The sequence below is a fragment of the Trichosurus vulpecula genome, chromosome 4, assembly GCF_011100635.1.
Source record: "Trichosurus vulpecula isolate mTriVul1 chromosome 4, mTriVul1.pri, whole genome shotgun sequence".
Classification (NCBI taxonomy): Eukaryota; Metazoa; Chordata; class Mammalia; order Diprotodontia; family Phalangeridae; genus Trichosurus; species Trichosurus vulpecula.
In genome coordinates this window covers 2,648,527-2,663,328 of record NC_050576.1, presented here as the reverse complement: position 1 = coordinate 2,663,328, position 14,802 = coordinate 2,648,527, and the positions used below count along the sequence as shown (strand labels likewise).

At 41.1% G+C, this 14,802-nt stretch overlaps 1 protein-coding gene across 1 annotated transcript in view; it reads left to right on the top strand.

The window, feature by feature from the left end:
• The window catches only part of MSH4 (mutS homolog 4), a 103,197-nt gene extending 88,698 nt beyond the window's left edge, over positions 1-14,499 (top strand). Inside the window, exons 17-20 of the mRNA XM_036754139.1 lie at positions 150-278; positions 2,497-2,671; positions 5,102-5,190; positions 14,204-14,499. Of these exons, the coding sequence (XP_036610034.1) occupies positions 150-278; positions 2,497-2,671; positions 5,102-5,190; positions 14,204-14,404 (594 nt within the window). The 3' untranslated portion in view covers positions 14,405-14,499. The remainder of the gene's footprint in view (positions 1-149; positions 279-2,496; positions 2,672-5,101; positions 5,191-14,203) is intronic.
• The last annotated feature ends 303 nt before the right edge of the window (positions 14,500-14,802 follow it).

Below are 14,802 nucleotides of genomic sequence, written 5' to 3'. Positions count from 1 at the left end.
GAAGAAAAGTAATCGTTTATTCTGTGGCAGATTTCTCAGTAAAGCTTCATTTCAGATGAATTAATAATCTGTATTTTTTCTAATTTTGTTTTTTATCATCCTGACAGCTTCGTTGCTGAAGTGAGTAATCTTAAAATATTTTTCCCTAGATAGCATATATACTCCATAATGCTAATGACAGATCACTCATCTTAATTGATGAGCTTGGCAGAGGTACTAATACCGAGGAAGGCATCGGCATTTGTTACGCAGTCTGTGAATATCTGCTCAGCTTGAAGGTACTCTTCTATGTTTCTTATATATTCATTCATTACTTTTTGATGTAACTTGTTTCATCTGGACAAGCATCTAACTGGCTTTAATGGACATTGCTCACAAATAAAGTCCCTTAGCAATCCTGGGTAGTAAAGTATCCCTTAGCGTTTCATCAGATAGCATAAAACTTCTGGAGGTGGCTGAAAAATGTGAACTCCAAATTTCACTTCTTTGATAGAATTGTTAATAAGATAGTAATAGTGGGGATAGAAAAAAAATAAGAATTATAATTAATTTACATATTGAGTAATGAGCCTTAAATTAACAATGGGCTCATAGATTTAGACTTCTGCTGCTTTTGAGACATTTAGTCAAGTGGGGTTTACTAGAGTTGGTACAACTGATTTAGGGTGTGAAATTTGCAAAGTGTTAGTGTTTGATAAACTTCTAACCTCTTTTGGTAGCATGCTTGATCAATGTACTGTTATAACCAAAGTTTTCTTAGGTGTTTTCCTGTTAGTCTATTTAGTTTTATTTGTATTTCTGTCTCCTATTTGAGTCTGATAGTTGTTCATTTCTTCAAGCCTTGCTGATGAGCTGAGCGTGGGACTTGAAATCTGGGAGACCTGGTTTCAGATTCTACGTTTGAGTGGGTCACTTGCATCTCTCTGTCTTAATTTTCTTGTCTGCAAACTGGGGATAAGTATATGAAGCGCTTCACAAACTTAAAGATCTACAGAAATGCCCGTTATTTGTATTGTGGTGTGAATCCTGGATCGGTTTCTAATAGATTATTTTCTTAGGATCTTTATTTGGCCATATTCATGAGAGCCATTTCACCTGTCATTTAAAAACAAATGATTCACCGCCCTCCCACTGATAAACTCTTTAATGACTCATCACTCACTTCTTAAAGCCTTCCTCATGTGTCCTGTCTCTGCCTATGATGGTGGTGGGGAAAGAAGGGGATTCATTATAAAGGAAACATGTACAGAATGTGAAAGGAAGGTTTAAACATTTTAGTTTTTCAACTAGCATCTCCTCTGAAGTTTAATTAATAATTCACTTCATCAATAACCTTACATGTGCAGAACATGAGAAGAAAAACAGGATAAATATAAGTAATAATAACAGATAAAATCTATATAGCAAACTCCTTTACATCTGTTATCTTTCGTGTTTCCCAACAACCCTGAGAGAGGGAGGTGCTTTGATTATCCCCATGTCATGGAAGAGGAAACTGAGGCAGACAGAGGTTAATTAACTATCCCAAGATCCTGTGTGTTTGAGGAGGGATTTGAACGTGGGTCCTACTGGACTGATAACCAGCTGGTTCCCTGTACAATGAAAGAACTTAGTCTAGTTGGAAAGGTGAAGACACAAATAAACATAATAGAAAACAGAATCCGATAAATGCATAAGCAAATAGGAGATACCGTGGAGTTAGGAGGTGGGAGAGAGTCTTCACCTCTATCCTTTGGAAGAGCTGCATTTGGGATGTCCCATCCACGTTGTGGATGTGGCACTGGCTGGGGGGAGGCAGGTAGTGAAAATCCACCAAGAGGAAGATTTCAAAAGGCATAGGGAGACCTGCAGAAGTGTGCTGAGGCACCTGCTTTCTAGGGTTGACAGATGTAGTATATTTTCAGGAGGCATTTATAGATGAAATATATGTGGGCTAAAACATTTCCTTTTAGGTTATTGAGAAACATCATCTTTTTTTCCCCAATGATTTAACATAGATGTGTTTGTTCGCATGGGTCTATATGTATGAGGAAAGAGAGATAGATTTTGAGTTAGGACAACTTTGGTGCGCATGCTTTGATACCCCCTGGCTGGGGGAGTGGCTGGCAAGTTACTGCCCTTCTCAGGGACCCAGACAACCCTCCAGGACCTTGATCTGGGGATGCACTCTGGTAGAGAGGCAATGTGTTGTAGAGCACCTGGAACCTAGTGGGCCCTTAAGAAATGCTGATGGATTGGTTGGTTTGGTACTGGGAAAATCCCAGTGAGATCCCAGGGCTTCTACCATCCCATACACACACAAATACACGCTCGGGAAATGTTGTTTGTTTAAGGGTAAACCGTCCAAGTATGTCATAATAGACAGAGCGCGATTCTCCAGCCCTCACTTACGTTGGTGGATTACGGTCGAGGGACTATAAAATTCTTGTTTGCTTGAATGGAATCACTTACTTCGTTTGACAAGGCCTAATGTGGAGTTTCTGGTCCCAACTGCAGGCGTTCACACTGTTTGCTACACATTTCCTGGAGCTGTGCCAAATGGATGTCTTCTTTCCCAATGTTGAAAATATCCATTTTGAAGTGCAACATGTGAGAAGCAGCAGAAGAAACAGAGATTCAATCACTTATACCTACAGACTTTCTAAAGGACACACAGAAGAAAAAAATTATGGTATTTCAAATACTTTTGTCCACATAAATGCTCTGAAGATGGGATGGCCAGCTTCAGTCAAACCCAGTTGTTCCTGAGCTAAGTGTGTTTTCTCTGGGCTAATTTTTCTTGTAAACGCCCAACTTTTATTTAAAGAATTTAATTGAATTTTGAGCCTTTGATGAACCATGTAATCTTGTGTAAACACTTAAAGCATCTATAAAGTTTCAGACAAATGCAGTTTATCATAGACTAGAAGAAAAGGGGCTTGGAGCAGTGGACTAAGAGCTGGCCTCTGACCAGAGAGGCCTGGTCCCGAAGGCCAGCCTCTCACACACACCCTCAGGGCTCGGGGTTAAAAAGGCCCTGCAATACGCCCCAAGGCCAAAGCGGATTGTTTAACAAATAGAGACATTTAACAGAACAAACAAAAATACAGTAGAACCCAGACGTTGTTACTAGGGGGAATCCTTGTGTCCAGATTAGTGGTTTGGGACCGCTGCTCCAGGCCCGCATCTCTTGAGCTGATAGTTTTCTGTAGCAGTTAAATCATAGATCTAGTGCTTAAGGTGTTTCTAAATGGAAAATTCCTGTTCCCTACACCAAGTTTTGACAGCAGGGGCCGGATATCGGATCTGTGTCCTATTCACATTCCCCAGTGCTCTAATATTTTATAACATAATTCCAAAGGGAATAAATGCACAAGCAAGTGATGGAATATTCTCAGACTAGAACCGATGTTTCCGTACCAAATTTTCCATGTAACAAATACGTAAGACTAGAGAGATGAGAGAGAGTTTCCAATCTTCTTAAAAATCTGAGGTTTATTAGTGCAAATTATTTTAGCTAAGATTATGACCCATTTGAAGAAAAAAATCTCTGACATGTATTTTTAAATGTCAGACAAAACCATCATGTTGGCCTGTACAAATGTTGCTTCATTTATTCAGAATGCATCTGGTCGGGAATCCTTGCACTAAAAAAGATCAGAGATCTTGTATTTGGAGGACTGTGTTTAAGGCTGGTGTTCTTAACCTTTGGGTGCATCGTAGACCATTTGACAGTGACCTGAGGACATCTTCTGAGAATAATATTTGCTGCCTACATTAGTAATAAAAGGAAATGCTAAATTTAAGATGGAGCTTAGCGAAAATTAAGTTGTATTTTTTTCCATCTAAGTTCACGGACCTCCTGAAATCAATCTTTAATCTTGGGGAATCTGTGAACCTCAGGTTTGGAATCCCTGGTTTGAGAGAAGGCTAGCAATAATTTTTCTCTCTTACGATATAGAAATATTTATCTCTTCTTACTGGGATTGCTTCAGGGATGCAGGAAAGGGGGTAGGGTCCCCCAAATCTCCTCTGTCAGCCCATCCTCCCAGATCTCTGACAGTTGAAATTAGGACACTTCCATATATATGCACAGATCTCCTTCCTAGGTCCCACTGTATTGCTCACTCCAAACCTCATGGATGAAGAGAAAATGAGACTAAGAAAAGATTGTGTAGACCTATTCAGCAACAGACTTGAGCTGCCTTCAGAAGGAAGGACAGGAGAATTGAGGGGAAGAGACAGCCTAGGTGAGAGAGAGAGAGAGAGAGAGAGAGAGAGAGAGAGAGAGGTGGAGAGAATGAGAAAGAAAGAATGAGAGAGAATAAGACGTAGAGAGAATGAAAGAGAGGTGAAGAGGGAATGAGACAGAGAATGAGAGCGATGGAGAGGGAGAGAATGAGAGAGGTGGAGAGAAAGAATAAGAGAGAATGAGAGAGAGAATGAAAGGGATGGAGAGAGAGAATGAGAGAGAGAGGTAGAGAGAGAGGTGAGGAGAGAGAGAGAGAGAGAGAGAGAGAGAGAGGGAGGGAGGGAGGGAGGGAGGGAGAGAGGGGGTGGGGCTCCCTAGGAGACCTAGCAGAGTTCCCCTCTTTGGTTGTCCTTAAGCAGAAAACCTGCACAGAGTGTTTGCTTCCAGGTCTGCTAAGGGCCTTGGAGTGCAGTGGCCATTCTTGTGGAAAAGGTAGAGATAGTCTTGTTGGACATGCTCCGTAGGAGGGCAGAGGAAGTGTCTTTGTGAGTTTCACCCCTTTGTTATCCTGACTTCTATCTGTGACCCGTGGCCTTCTTGGAGCCCCCCAGAAGTGAAGAGCCTTGTGCAGTTTCTACAACCCCCGTGTGTCAGAGCCAGGACTCAAACCCAGGGCTTCCAGACTTCAGGGCCAGACCTTTGTCTACTATGCCACACAAAGCACAGGTCTAGTTTTTTTTAATTTTAATTTTTATTTTTAGTTTACAACACATGGTTCTACATAATTTTGAGTTCCAGATTTTCTCCCCTCCCTCCCCCTTCCCTCCCCAAGACGGCACAAAAAGACCATTTTATTAGTTAACATTGACCAGTATAAATAACTAACTCCAGTCCTGGAAATAAGGCATGGCCTCATTTTTATATTTCCAGGGATCAAAGCTGCAGAAGCATCATCACTCCCACAGTCGATTATCTCATATGCAAAAGAGATTAGAACTCAGATCACTAGGCAGATGATGGTAAGTGTACTTTTTTAGCAAAAATAATTCTTTTATCCCCTAAAGTCACATGAAATGTTTTCTCTTCAGATCATCATAGCTTCTAATTGGGTTATGGGTTGTTTAAAAATAAATAAATATACAATTAGGTGCATTAGAATCATTTGGTTGAACATTTATATTAAAATTCAGATTTGACACTATGGACTTATTTTTTAAACATGTAACTTTATTTTAAAGATATTTCTTCATCTAGAGTTTCCCTTTAGGAGGAAGGTGAAATGTGAGCCTTCTGTTTGAAGGAGAAGCTGCTCTCCATAAATAGAAGAACTATGTGCAGAAATTGTGTTCAGTCATAGTTACCAAGGGGAGAGAGCAACTGCTCCGAGCGAGACTGTGGGATGTTCCTCACCCGTCCTCATCTCGCTTTTCTTGGCCAGCCTACCCTTGGCACCTTATATATATTTTTTCATTTTTCTTTCTCTTTTTTAATTTGATTGTTTATTTTTAGTTTACAACCCTTAGTTCTACATGTTCTTGAGTTTCAAATTTTCTTCCTTCCCCTCCCCTCCCTTCTCCCCACCCAAAGCGGCATGCAGTCTGATATAGATTCTACAAAAACCTTTGCATTAAACTTATTTACACAATTGTCAAGTTGCAAAGAAGAATTATGACCAACGGAATGAATCATGAGAAAGAAGAAACAAAACCTAAAAAGAAGAGAAAAAAGAGCAAGTAGTATGCCTCAATCTGCGTTCAGACTACGCAGTTCTTTCTCTGGATGTAGCTAGCTCTCTCCATCATGAGTCCTTTGGAGCTGTCTTTGAGCCTTGTATTGCTGAGAAGAGCCAAGTCTATCAAAGTTAGTTATCACAGTATCCATATGTATGTGGTTGTGTACAATGTTCTCCTGTTTTGCCCTGCTCACTCAGCATTGTATCGTGTAGGTTTTTCCAGGTTATTATGAAGTCTGTATCTTCCCCATTTCTTATAGCACAATAATATTCCATTACATTCACATACCACAGCTTGTTTGGCCATTCCCCAATTGATGGGCATACCCTCCATTTCCAATTCTTTGCCACCACAAAAAGAGCTGCTACAAATATTTTTGTATATATGGGCCCTTTTTCCACTTGTGTGATCTCTTTGGGATACAGCCCTAGCAGTGGTATTGCTGGGTCAAAGGATATGCACATTTTTATGGCTCTTTGGGTATAGTTCCAAATTGCTCTCCAAAATGGCTGGCTCTGTTCACAACTCCACCAACAATGTATTAATATTTCAATTTTCCCATATTCTCTCCAGCATTTATCATTTTCCTGTTTTGTCATGTTAGCTAATCTGACAGGAGAGATGTGGTACCTAAGAGTTGTTTTGATTTGCATTTCTCTAATCAATAATGATTTAGAGCATTTTTTCATATGACTATAAATAGCTCCAATTTTCTTCCTCTGAAAACTGCCTGTTCGCATCTTTTGACCATTTCTCAATTGGGGAATGGCTTTTATTCCTGTAAATTTGGCTCAGTTCCCTGTATATTTTAGGTATGAGGCCTTTATCAGAGACATTGATTGTAAAAATTTTCTCCCAATTTTCTGCTTCCCTCCTAATCTTTGTTGCATTGGCTTTGTTTATACAAAACTTTTCAATTTAACGTAATCAAAATTATCCATTTTGCATTTTGTAATGCTCTTTATCTATTGTTGGGTCATGAATTCTTCCCTTTCCCATAGATCTGATAGATAAACTATTCCCTGCTCTCCAAAATTGCTTATGGTATCAGTCTTTATATCTAAATCACGAACCCATTTTGACTTTACTTTGGTATATGGTGTAAGATACTGGTCTATGCCCAGTTTCTGCCCTACCATTTTCCAACTTTCCCAGCAATTTTTGTGGAATAGTGAATTCTTAGCCCAGAAGCTGGATTCTTTGGGTTTATCAAAGAGTAGATTGCTATAGTCGTTGACAACTGCATCTTGTGTACCTAACCTATTCCACTGATCTACCACTCTGTTTCTTAGCCAGTATCAGGTAGTTTTGATGACTGCTGCTTTATAATACAGTTTGATATCTGATATTGAGTCTGTATTGGGGTTTCATAATACAGACTTATAATATCTAGAGTTTTACAGGTGTTTTTCTGGGTTCCATTCTTATAAGGACAAGCCACTAGTACACCTGAATAGGTGTCAGTACAAGTACATATAAATTTGCATCCTTTATCTTGGGATAGTGGTCCAATATAATATATTTGCTACATCTAGGCTGGAACTTTTCCCCTTGTTATTTCTCAAGTTATTACCTGAGGAACTGTCCATTCCTTTTCCAATTGACATATATGAAATTCCTCTGTTATTTGCTTTAACAATGAATAAGAGATACTAACACCTCAATCTTGTGCCCACCGGTGTGTGGCCTGGACCCCTAAATGTCCGGCTGTTTGGTGGACCCATTTTACTAGTACTGGATCATCGGTTGGTGTCAGAGTAGGGACAGTATGTTCAGTAGCAATCTTTGCTAGTCAATCAGCATGTGTATTGTACTCACGTTCTGGCGTAGTGAGGGGCGCGTGAGTGTCTACATGAAAAACTGACAAATTAGTAAGCAAGGACATGTCCTATATATCTTCCCATAATTCTTTGCCCCAAACTTGTTGACCATGAATTTCCCAATTTTGATGTTTCCACATTGGCACCTGTGTAGCTAACCCATTGGCTACTGCCCATGAATCAGTGAATATGTGACACTGTCCTCCTTTCTCTGTTTTAACAGCTTGATGTACTGCCTAGGTTCAGCATATTGACTACTTACACTTATCCCAGTACTTTCCACAGTTTTCTTAGTATATGGGTTATAGGCTACTGCTTTCCAGTGTCTTTTATGGCCCAAATATTTTGCTGTCCCATCAGTAAACCATGCGTGTTTCTTTTGTTCTTCAGTCAGTCCATTATATTCATCATTCCATTTTACCAAGGATTGTATCACCTGTTGCCTTGGTTTAGGGGTTTTGTCATTTCCATCAGTGTCAATGCTTGCAATAGATTCATGTGGAACAGAACCTCTACTTTTGCCTGTCTTCGATCTATTCTGAATATACCATTTCCATTTAATTATGCTAGCCTCTTGCGCATGTCCAGTTGTGTGAGATGCTGGGGTACACATTACCCAAGTCATAATTGGGATTCCAGGCCTTAACATCACTTCATGGCCCAGCGTCAGTTGTTCAATCTCCACCAAAGCCCAATATGCAGCTAATAACTGCTTTTCAAAAGGTGTATATTGTAGTCTAGGTGAAGGTAGTTTCCTTGACCAAAATCCTAAGGGTACATTTGGGCTTTGTTGTTTCTGCCATAAACTCCAATTCACATAGTCTTCTTGTACAGTCACTTGTAATTCCACTGGTCCACTTTGCATAGGGCATAAATCCAGAGCCAATTGTATAGCAGCTTTAGCTTCTTCAAAAGCTTTACTCTGTTCAAGTCCCCAATCAAATTCATATTTTTTCCTGGTAACTTTATGTAAGGGTTTCACAATTTGTCTGAGATGTAGAATGTGGTGCCTCCAATATCCAAACAGTCCTGTGAACTTTTGTGCCTCCTTCTTATTGGTGGGGTTAGGAAAATCGTGAATCTCTTGTTGAGCTTGTAGGAGAATTTCTCACAGTCCTTTATTTCACTGTATACCCAAAAACTTTACAGTTTGAGCTGGTCCTTGAATCTTTGCAGGGTTAATTTCCCATCTTTTGCTTTCCATATGCTCAATTAAAATCAAACTCTTCTCCATGTCTTTTACAGTTTCTCCCTGTGTCAAAATATCATCTATGCAGTGGGGTAAGCTGAACACCAGGTAACTTTAATTCATCCAAATGTTTGGCCACAATCCTATGACAAATAATTGGGCTATGCAGATATCCTTGTGGCAAGCATGTGAAAGTATATTGTCGGCCCTGCCACGTGAAAGCAAACTGGTCCCATTGTTTTGAGTCTGTTGGGATTGTAACGAAAGCATTGGCCAAATCAGTAACTGCGTACCAAGTCCGTCATATTTCTGGATCCTTTCTATTAAAGTAACAGTATCTGGAACAGCCGTATATGAGGATGGAGTCACTTTATTCAGTTATCTATAATCTGCTGTCATTCTCCATGTTCCATCTTCTCACCATCCAAGATATTAATGATTCTCCCATTCTCTGGGTGAACCTACTCAAGATATCTGTGATTTCCTGCTATGTAAAATCCTCTAAAACCAGCCTAAACTGATTAGTATCACCTTCTGTTTTCTGCCTTCTCCACTCTATGAGGTACACTTCTCTTTGAGAAGCCTGGTGTGATACTGTCTCACTCTCTCGGGGAGAAGTACCATACGACAAAGTATTGCCTCATGCCTGTGGTTCTGACATTGTATCTTCCTGTCTAGATTCTCTGCCCCTGTTACCATGGTAACCAGACTGCCTGCTAGGCTCGATCTTGGCTGAACTGAGGTACAGTCTTGACCTCCTTGGCTCCCTCTGCCTTCCAGCTGAATTTACAACAAGGCTGTTAGCTTCCTGCTGTTCTACCACCTGAGTTTCTCCATCTTGCTGTGATCTAGGCTGAGTATTCTCAGACATTTCAGCAACTGTCGGAGCCTGAGCTTTTTCTTGTAATAGCCTGTCTCTGCTTTCACATACAATATGATAGGCTGTGAGTAAGAGATCCAGTCTTGCCTAGAGATTGTTCTTGGGATCCTCATTCCTGGCTCAACAGTAACCTCTCTGAGGCATTGCTCCAAATCTCAGGGTCCTCCACTCTGTAGCTTCTGCCTCCAGTCCTCACAGAGACCATTCCTTTGCTACGGAGCAATAAGTTATATCCTCCCGTCCTGGGACCACCATTTCTTCTTCTAAAGCCTTTCTACCTCTAAATAGAGATCTTATACCTTGCAATCCCATCCTTCTAGTCACCAAACGAAACAGTAAGGCCATAAACACAACATCAACAATAATCACGAATATGTCTGTGTAGCTCTGTATTGCAAGGTATGAGAGACCCTTCATAAAGAAGGCAAAAGAAGTATAATGTTTATTCAGACACCAGAAAATCATATCCCGTATCCAAATGCTCAGCTCCCGCAGCCAGTCAGCCCACTTTAGCACAACAGCAAGGAACTTAAAACCCGGTATAACAACCTGGAGCTTCGCCGTTCCAGAACCTCTCTGACCCCCTGCTGGGGTCGTCCCCAAAACAAACTCACAGTACAGCTAAGTCAGCCTGTTCTGCTCTAACAATCACGAGGGCGGCCAGTAGCAGCCATTACAGCCATTAGCAGCCATAACCTCTCTCTCTCTCTCTCTCAGCATTTTGGGTGACATAACTTCCTTTTCCTGTCCGGAAGCTCTTCCCACCACATATGTCTTAGGCTTCCTGTGACATAGGCAAGTCACATGGCTTATTAGTGGGTGGGAAAGATCTTCAAATCCAAATTGCTACTACAGACTACAGCCTGCACCTCTTATTGGGCCAAATTTGGTCTTTGCAACTTCACAGCATTCAAGTTCGATTATGTGATTACTGTTGTCATTCCATTTAGACCACTGTAGTTCTGGTTTATGTCTTTCCTTACCATTCATTCATGTACCATGAGTTGCTTGGCTGTCCCCCAATAGATGGACATTGACTTTGTTTTTGAGTATCTGTGGCTACACAGAGAGAGGGCTACCGTAAATATTGTGGCGGCTCCATGTCTCACTATGCCAATTTCTTTTTTTTTTTTAATTTAACTTTATTTATTTAACATATTTGGTTTTCAGCATTGATTTTCACAACAGTTTGAATTACAAATTTTCTCCCCATTTCTACCCTCCCCCCCACTCCAAGATGGCTTATATTCTGGTTGCCCTGTTCCCCAGTCAGCCCTCCCCTCTATCACCCGCTCCCCTCTCATCCCCTTTTCCCTTCCTTTCTTGTAGGGCAAGATAAATTTCTATGCCCCATTGCCTGTGTATCTTATTTTTTAGTTGCATGCAAAAACTTTTTTTTTTGAACATCTGATTTTAAAACTTTGAGGTCCAAATTCTCTCCCCTCTTCACTTCCTACCCACCCTCCCTAAGAAGTCGAGCAATTCAACCTAGGCCACACATGTATCATTATGTATAACCCTTCCACAATACTCATGTTGTGAAAGGCTAACTACATTTTGCTCCTTTTCAACCCATCCCGCTTTATTGAATTTTCTCCCTTGACCCTGTCCCCTTTCCTAAGTGTTTGTTTTGATTACCTCCACCCCCATCTGCCCTCCCCTCCATCATCCCCCCCCACCTTTTATTTTTTTTTATCTTCCTCCCTCTTCTTTCCTGTGGAGTAAGATACCCAACTGAGTATGTATGGTATTCCCCCTCAGGCCAAATCTGATGAGAGCAAGGTTCACTCATTCCCCCCTCACCTGCCCTCTCCCCTCCTCCCACAGAACTGCTTCCTCTTGCCACCTTTACTTGAGATAATCCACCCCATTCTATCTCTCCCTATCTCCCTCTCTCAGTATGTTGCTCTCTCATCCCTTAATTTCATTTTATTTCTTTCAGATATCTTCCCTTCATCTTCAACTCACCCTGTGTCTGCTCTCTCTCTTTTACATATATATATATATATATATACATATATACATATACATACACATATAAACAGACATATATATATACCCATACATACACATACATACATATACACATACATATATACATACATACACATTCACTTATGTATATACATAAACATATATATATATATGTATGCATATTCCCTTCAGCTACCCTAATACTGAGGTCTCATGAATCATACACGTCATCTTTCCATGTAGGAATGTAAACAAAACAGTTCAACTTTAGTAAGTCCCTTGCAATTTCCGTTTCTTGATTACCTTTTCATGCTTCTCTTGATTCTTGTGTTTGAAAGTCAAATTTTCTATTAAGTTCTGGTCTTTTCACTGAGAAAGCTTGAAAGTCCTCTATTTTATTGAAAATCCATATTTTGCCTTGGATCATGATACTCAGTTTTGCTGGGTAGGTGATTCTAGGTTTTAATCCTAGCTCCATTGACCTCTGGAATATTGCATTCCAAGCCCTTCGATCTCTTAATGTAGAAGCTGCCAGGTCTTGGGTTATTCTGATTGGGTTTCCACAATACTCAAATTGTTTCTTTCTGGCTGCTTGCAGTATTTTCTCCTTGATCTGGGAGCTCTGGAATTTGGCAACAATATTCCTAGGAGATTTCTTTTTGGGATCTATTTGAGGAGGCGATCGATGGATTCTTTCAATTTCTATTTTGCCCTGTGGCTCTAGAATATCAGGGCAGTTCTCCTTGATAATTTCTTGAAAGATGGTATCTAGGCTCTTTTTTTGATCATGGCTTTCAGGTAGTCCAATAATTTTTAAATTATCTCTCCTGGATCTATTTTCCAGGTCAGTGGTTTTTCCAAGGAGATATTTCACATTGTCTTCCATTTTTTCATTCCTTTGGTTCTGTTTTATAATATCTTGATTCCTCATAAAGTCACTAGCTTCCACTTGCTCCAATCTAATTTTTAAAGTAGTATTTTCTTCAGTGGTCTTTTGGACCTCCTTTTCCATTTGGGTAATTCTGCCTTTCAAGGCATTCTTCTCCTCATTGGCTTTTTGTAGTTCTTTTGCCACTTGAGTTAGTCTATTTTTTAAGGTGTTGTTTTCTTCAGTGTATTTTTCAGTATTTTTTTGGGTCTCCTTTAGCAAGTCATTGACTTGTTTTTCATGGTTTTCTCGCATCCTTCTCATTTCTCTTCCCAATTTTTCCTCTACTTCTCTAACTTGCTTTTCCAAATCCTTTTTGAGTTCTTCCATGGCCTGGGACCAGTTCATGTTTTTCTTGGAGGCTTTTGTTGTAGGCTCTATGACTTTGTTGTCTTCTGTAGGCTGTATGTTTTGGTCTTCTTTGTCACCAAAGAAAGAATCCAAAGTCTGAGACTGAATCTGGGCGCGTTTTCGCTGCCTGGCCATATTCCCAACCAACTAACTTGACCCTTGAGTTTTTCAGTGGGGTATGACTGCTTGTAGACTAACGAGTTCTATGTTCCACGTTTGGGGGGGAGGTGCCAGCTCTGTCAGACCCGCACTGCTCCTTCCCCAAGAACCCCCAACCTGAACTGGGCTTAGATCTTCGGCAGGCTGTGCACCCCTGCTCTGATCCACCACTTAATTCCTCCCACCAGGTGGGCCTGGAGCCGGAAGTAACAACAGCTGTAGCTGCCCCACCTCCGCTGCCCCCGGGGCTGGAAGCCGAACCGCGAACTCCTTCCACTCCTGCAGCTTTTCACACTAACCTTCTCTGCAGTCTTTGGTGTTTGTGGGTTGAGAAGTCTCGTAACTGCCACAGCTCACATATTCAGGGCGCTAGGGCCCCCTCCGCCCGGCTTCTGGTCTGGATCGTCCACGCCGCTCAGGCTGGGCTCTGCTCCACTCCATTCCCAGCTCCCAGCTCCCAGCTCCGAGCTCCGTGTGGGGTAGACCTCACCCAGAGACCATCCAGGCTGTCCTGGGCTGGAGCCCTGCTTCCCTCTGCTGTTCTGTGGGTTCTGCCGTTCTAGAATTGGTTCAGAGCCATTTTTTATAGGTTTTTGGAGGGACTCGGTAACAGAGCTCACTCTAGTCCCTGCTAACCAGCTGCCATCTTGGCTCTGCCCCTACTATGCCAATTTCTGATGGCTTTCCTTTTCCTTTCTGAAATTAAACTAAGTGTGAGCTGCTGTTTTTTCAGGCGTAGCTTGGTTAAAGAAAGTTACTCAAATAAAAATTTAAAAATTGTTATAAAGTCATAAGAACTCAACGAAAATTTTACTTCTAGGTTTGACAAAAATTGCTACTTGTTTAGGTCTTGAGCTGTTTGAAAAGAGGAGCCTGCATCAAACAGCCTGTTGAACTCCTGAACCCTTGAAAAGAGATTAGCCAGAATACTGCCCAACCTCACTTGATAAAATGAAGCTCCTACTGTGCACGTTATGACCATCATGTGTATTTTTAAGGAACAGCAAAGCCAGAGCAGCTCTCCTGAAGTCGCCAGGCAGAGGGCTGTGTACCAGCTGGCCACCAGGCTCCTTCAGGCGGCCAGAAACTCACAGCTGGATTCGGAGAGCTTGCGCCTCTACTTGAGAGGCCTCAAGACCCAGTTTGAAGCAGCTTTACCTGCGGCTGGACCAGTATCAGAAGAGCCTGAAGAAAGATAAGTTACATTCCCCAAACCATTTACATTTAGATGAGAGGAACTCGAATTAATTTTTCCCAAAGCAATATTAAATGACAATCTTTATCGAATTTTTGTATTTTTCATTTGTAATCTGCAGCACATTAGCCCCTGGATTTTCATCTGAGATAAATTTATCTTTTTAATAGAATGAATTTTACATGTATTAGGCAAGTAGGTGGCACAGGGGAGTCCTAAAGATCTGAGTTCAAATCCAGCTTCAGATACTCACTAGCTGCGTAACCCCAGGCAAGTCACTTCACCTGCTTATCTGTTTCCTCATGTGTAGAATGTCAGTAAAAGCAGCACCTGTGACAATAGTACATCAGGGTTGTTGTTGGGGTCATGCTTAGCATGGCGCCTGACACAGAGTGAGCCCTG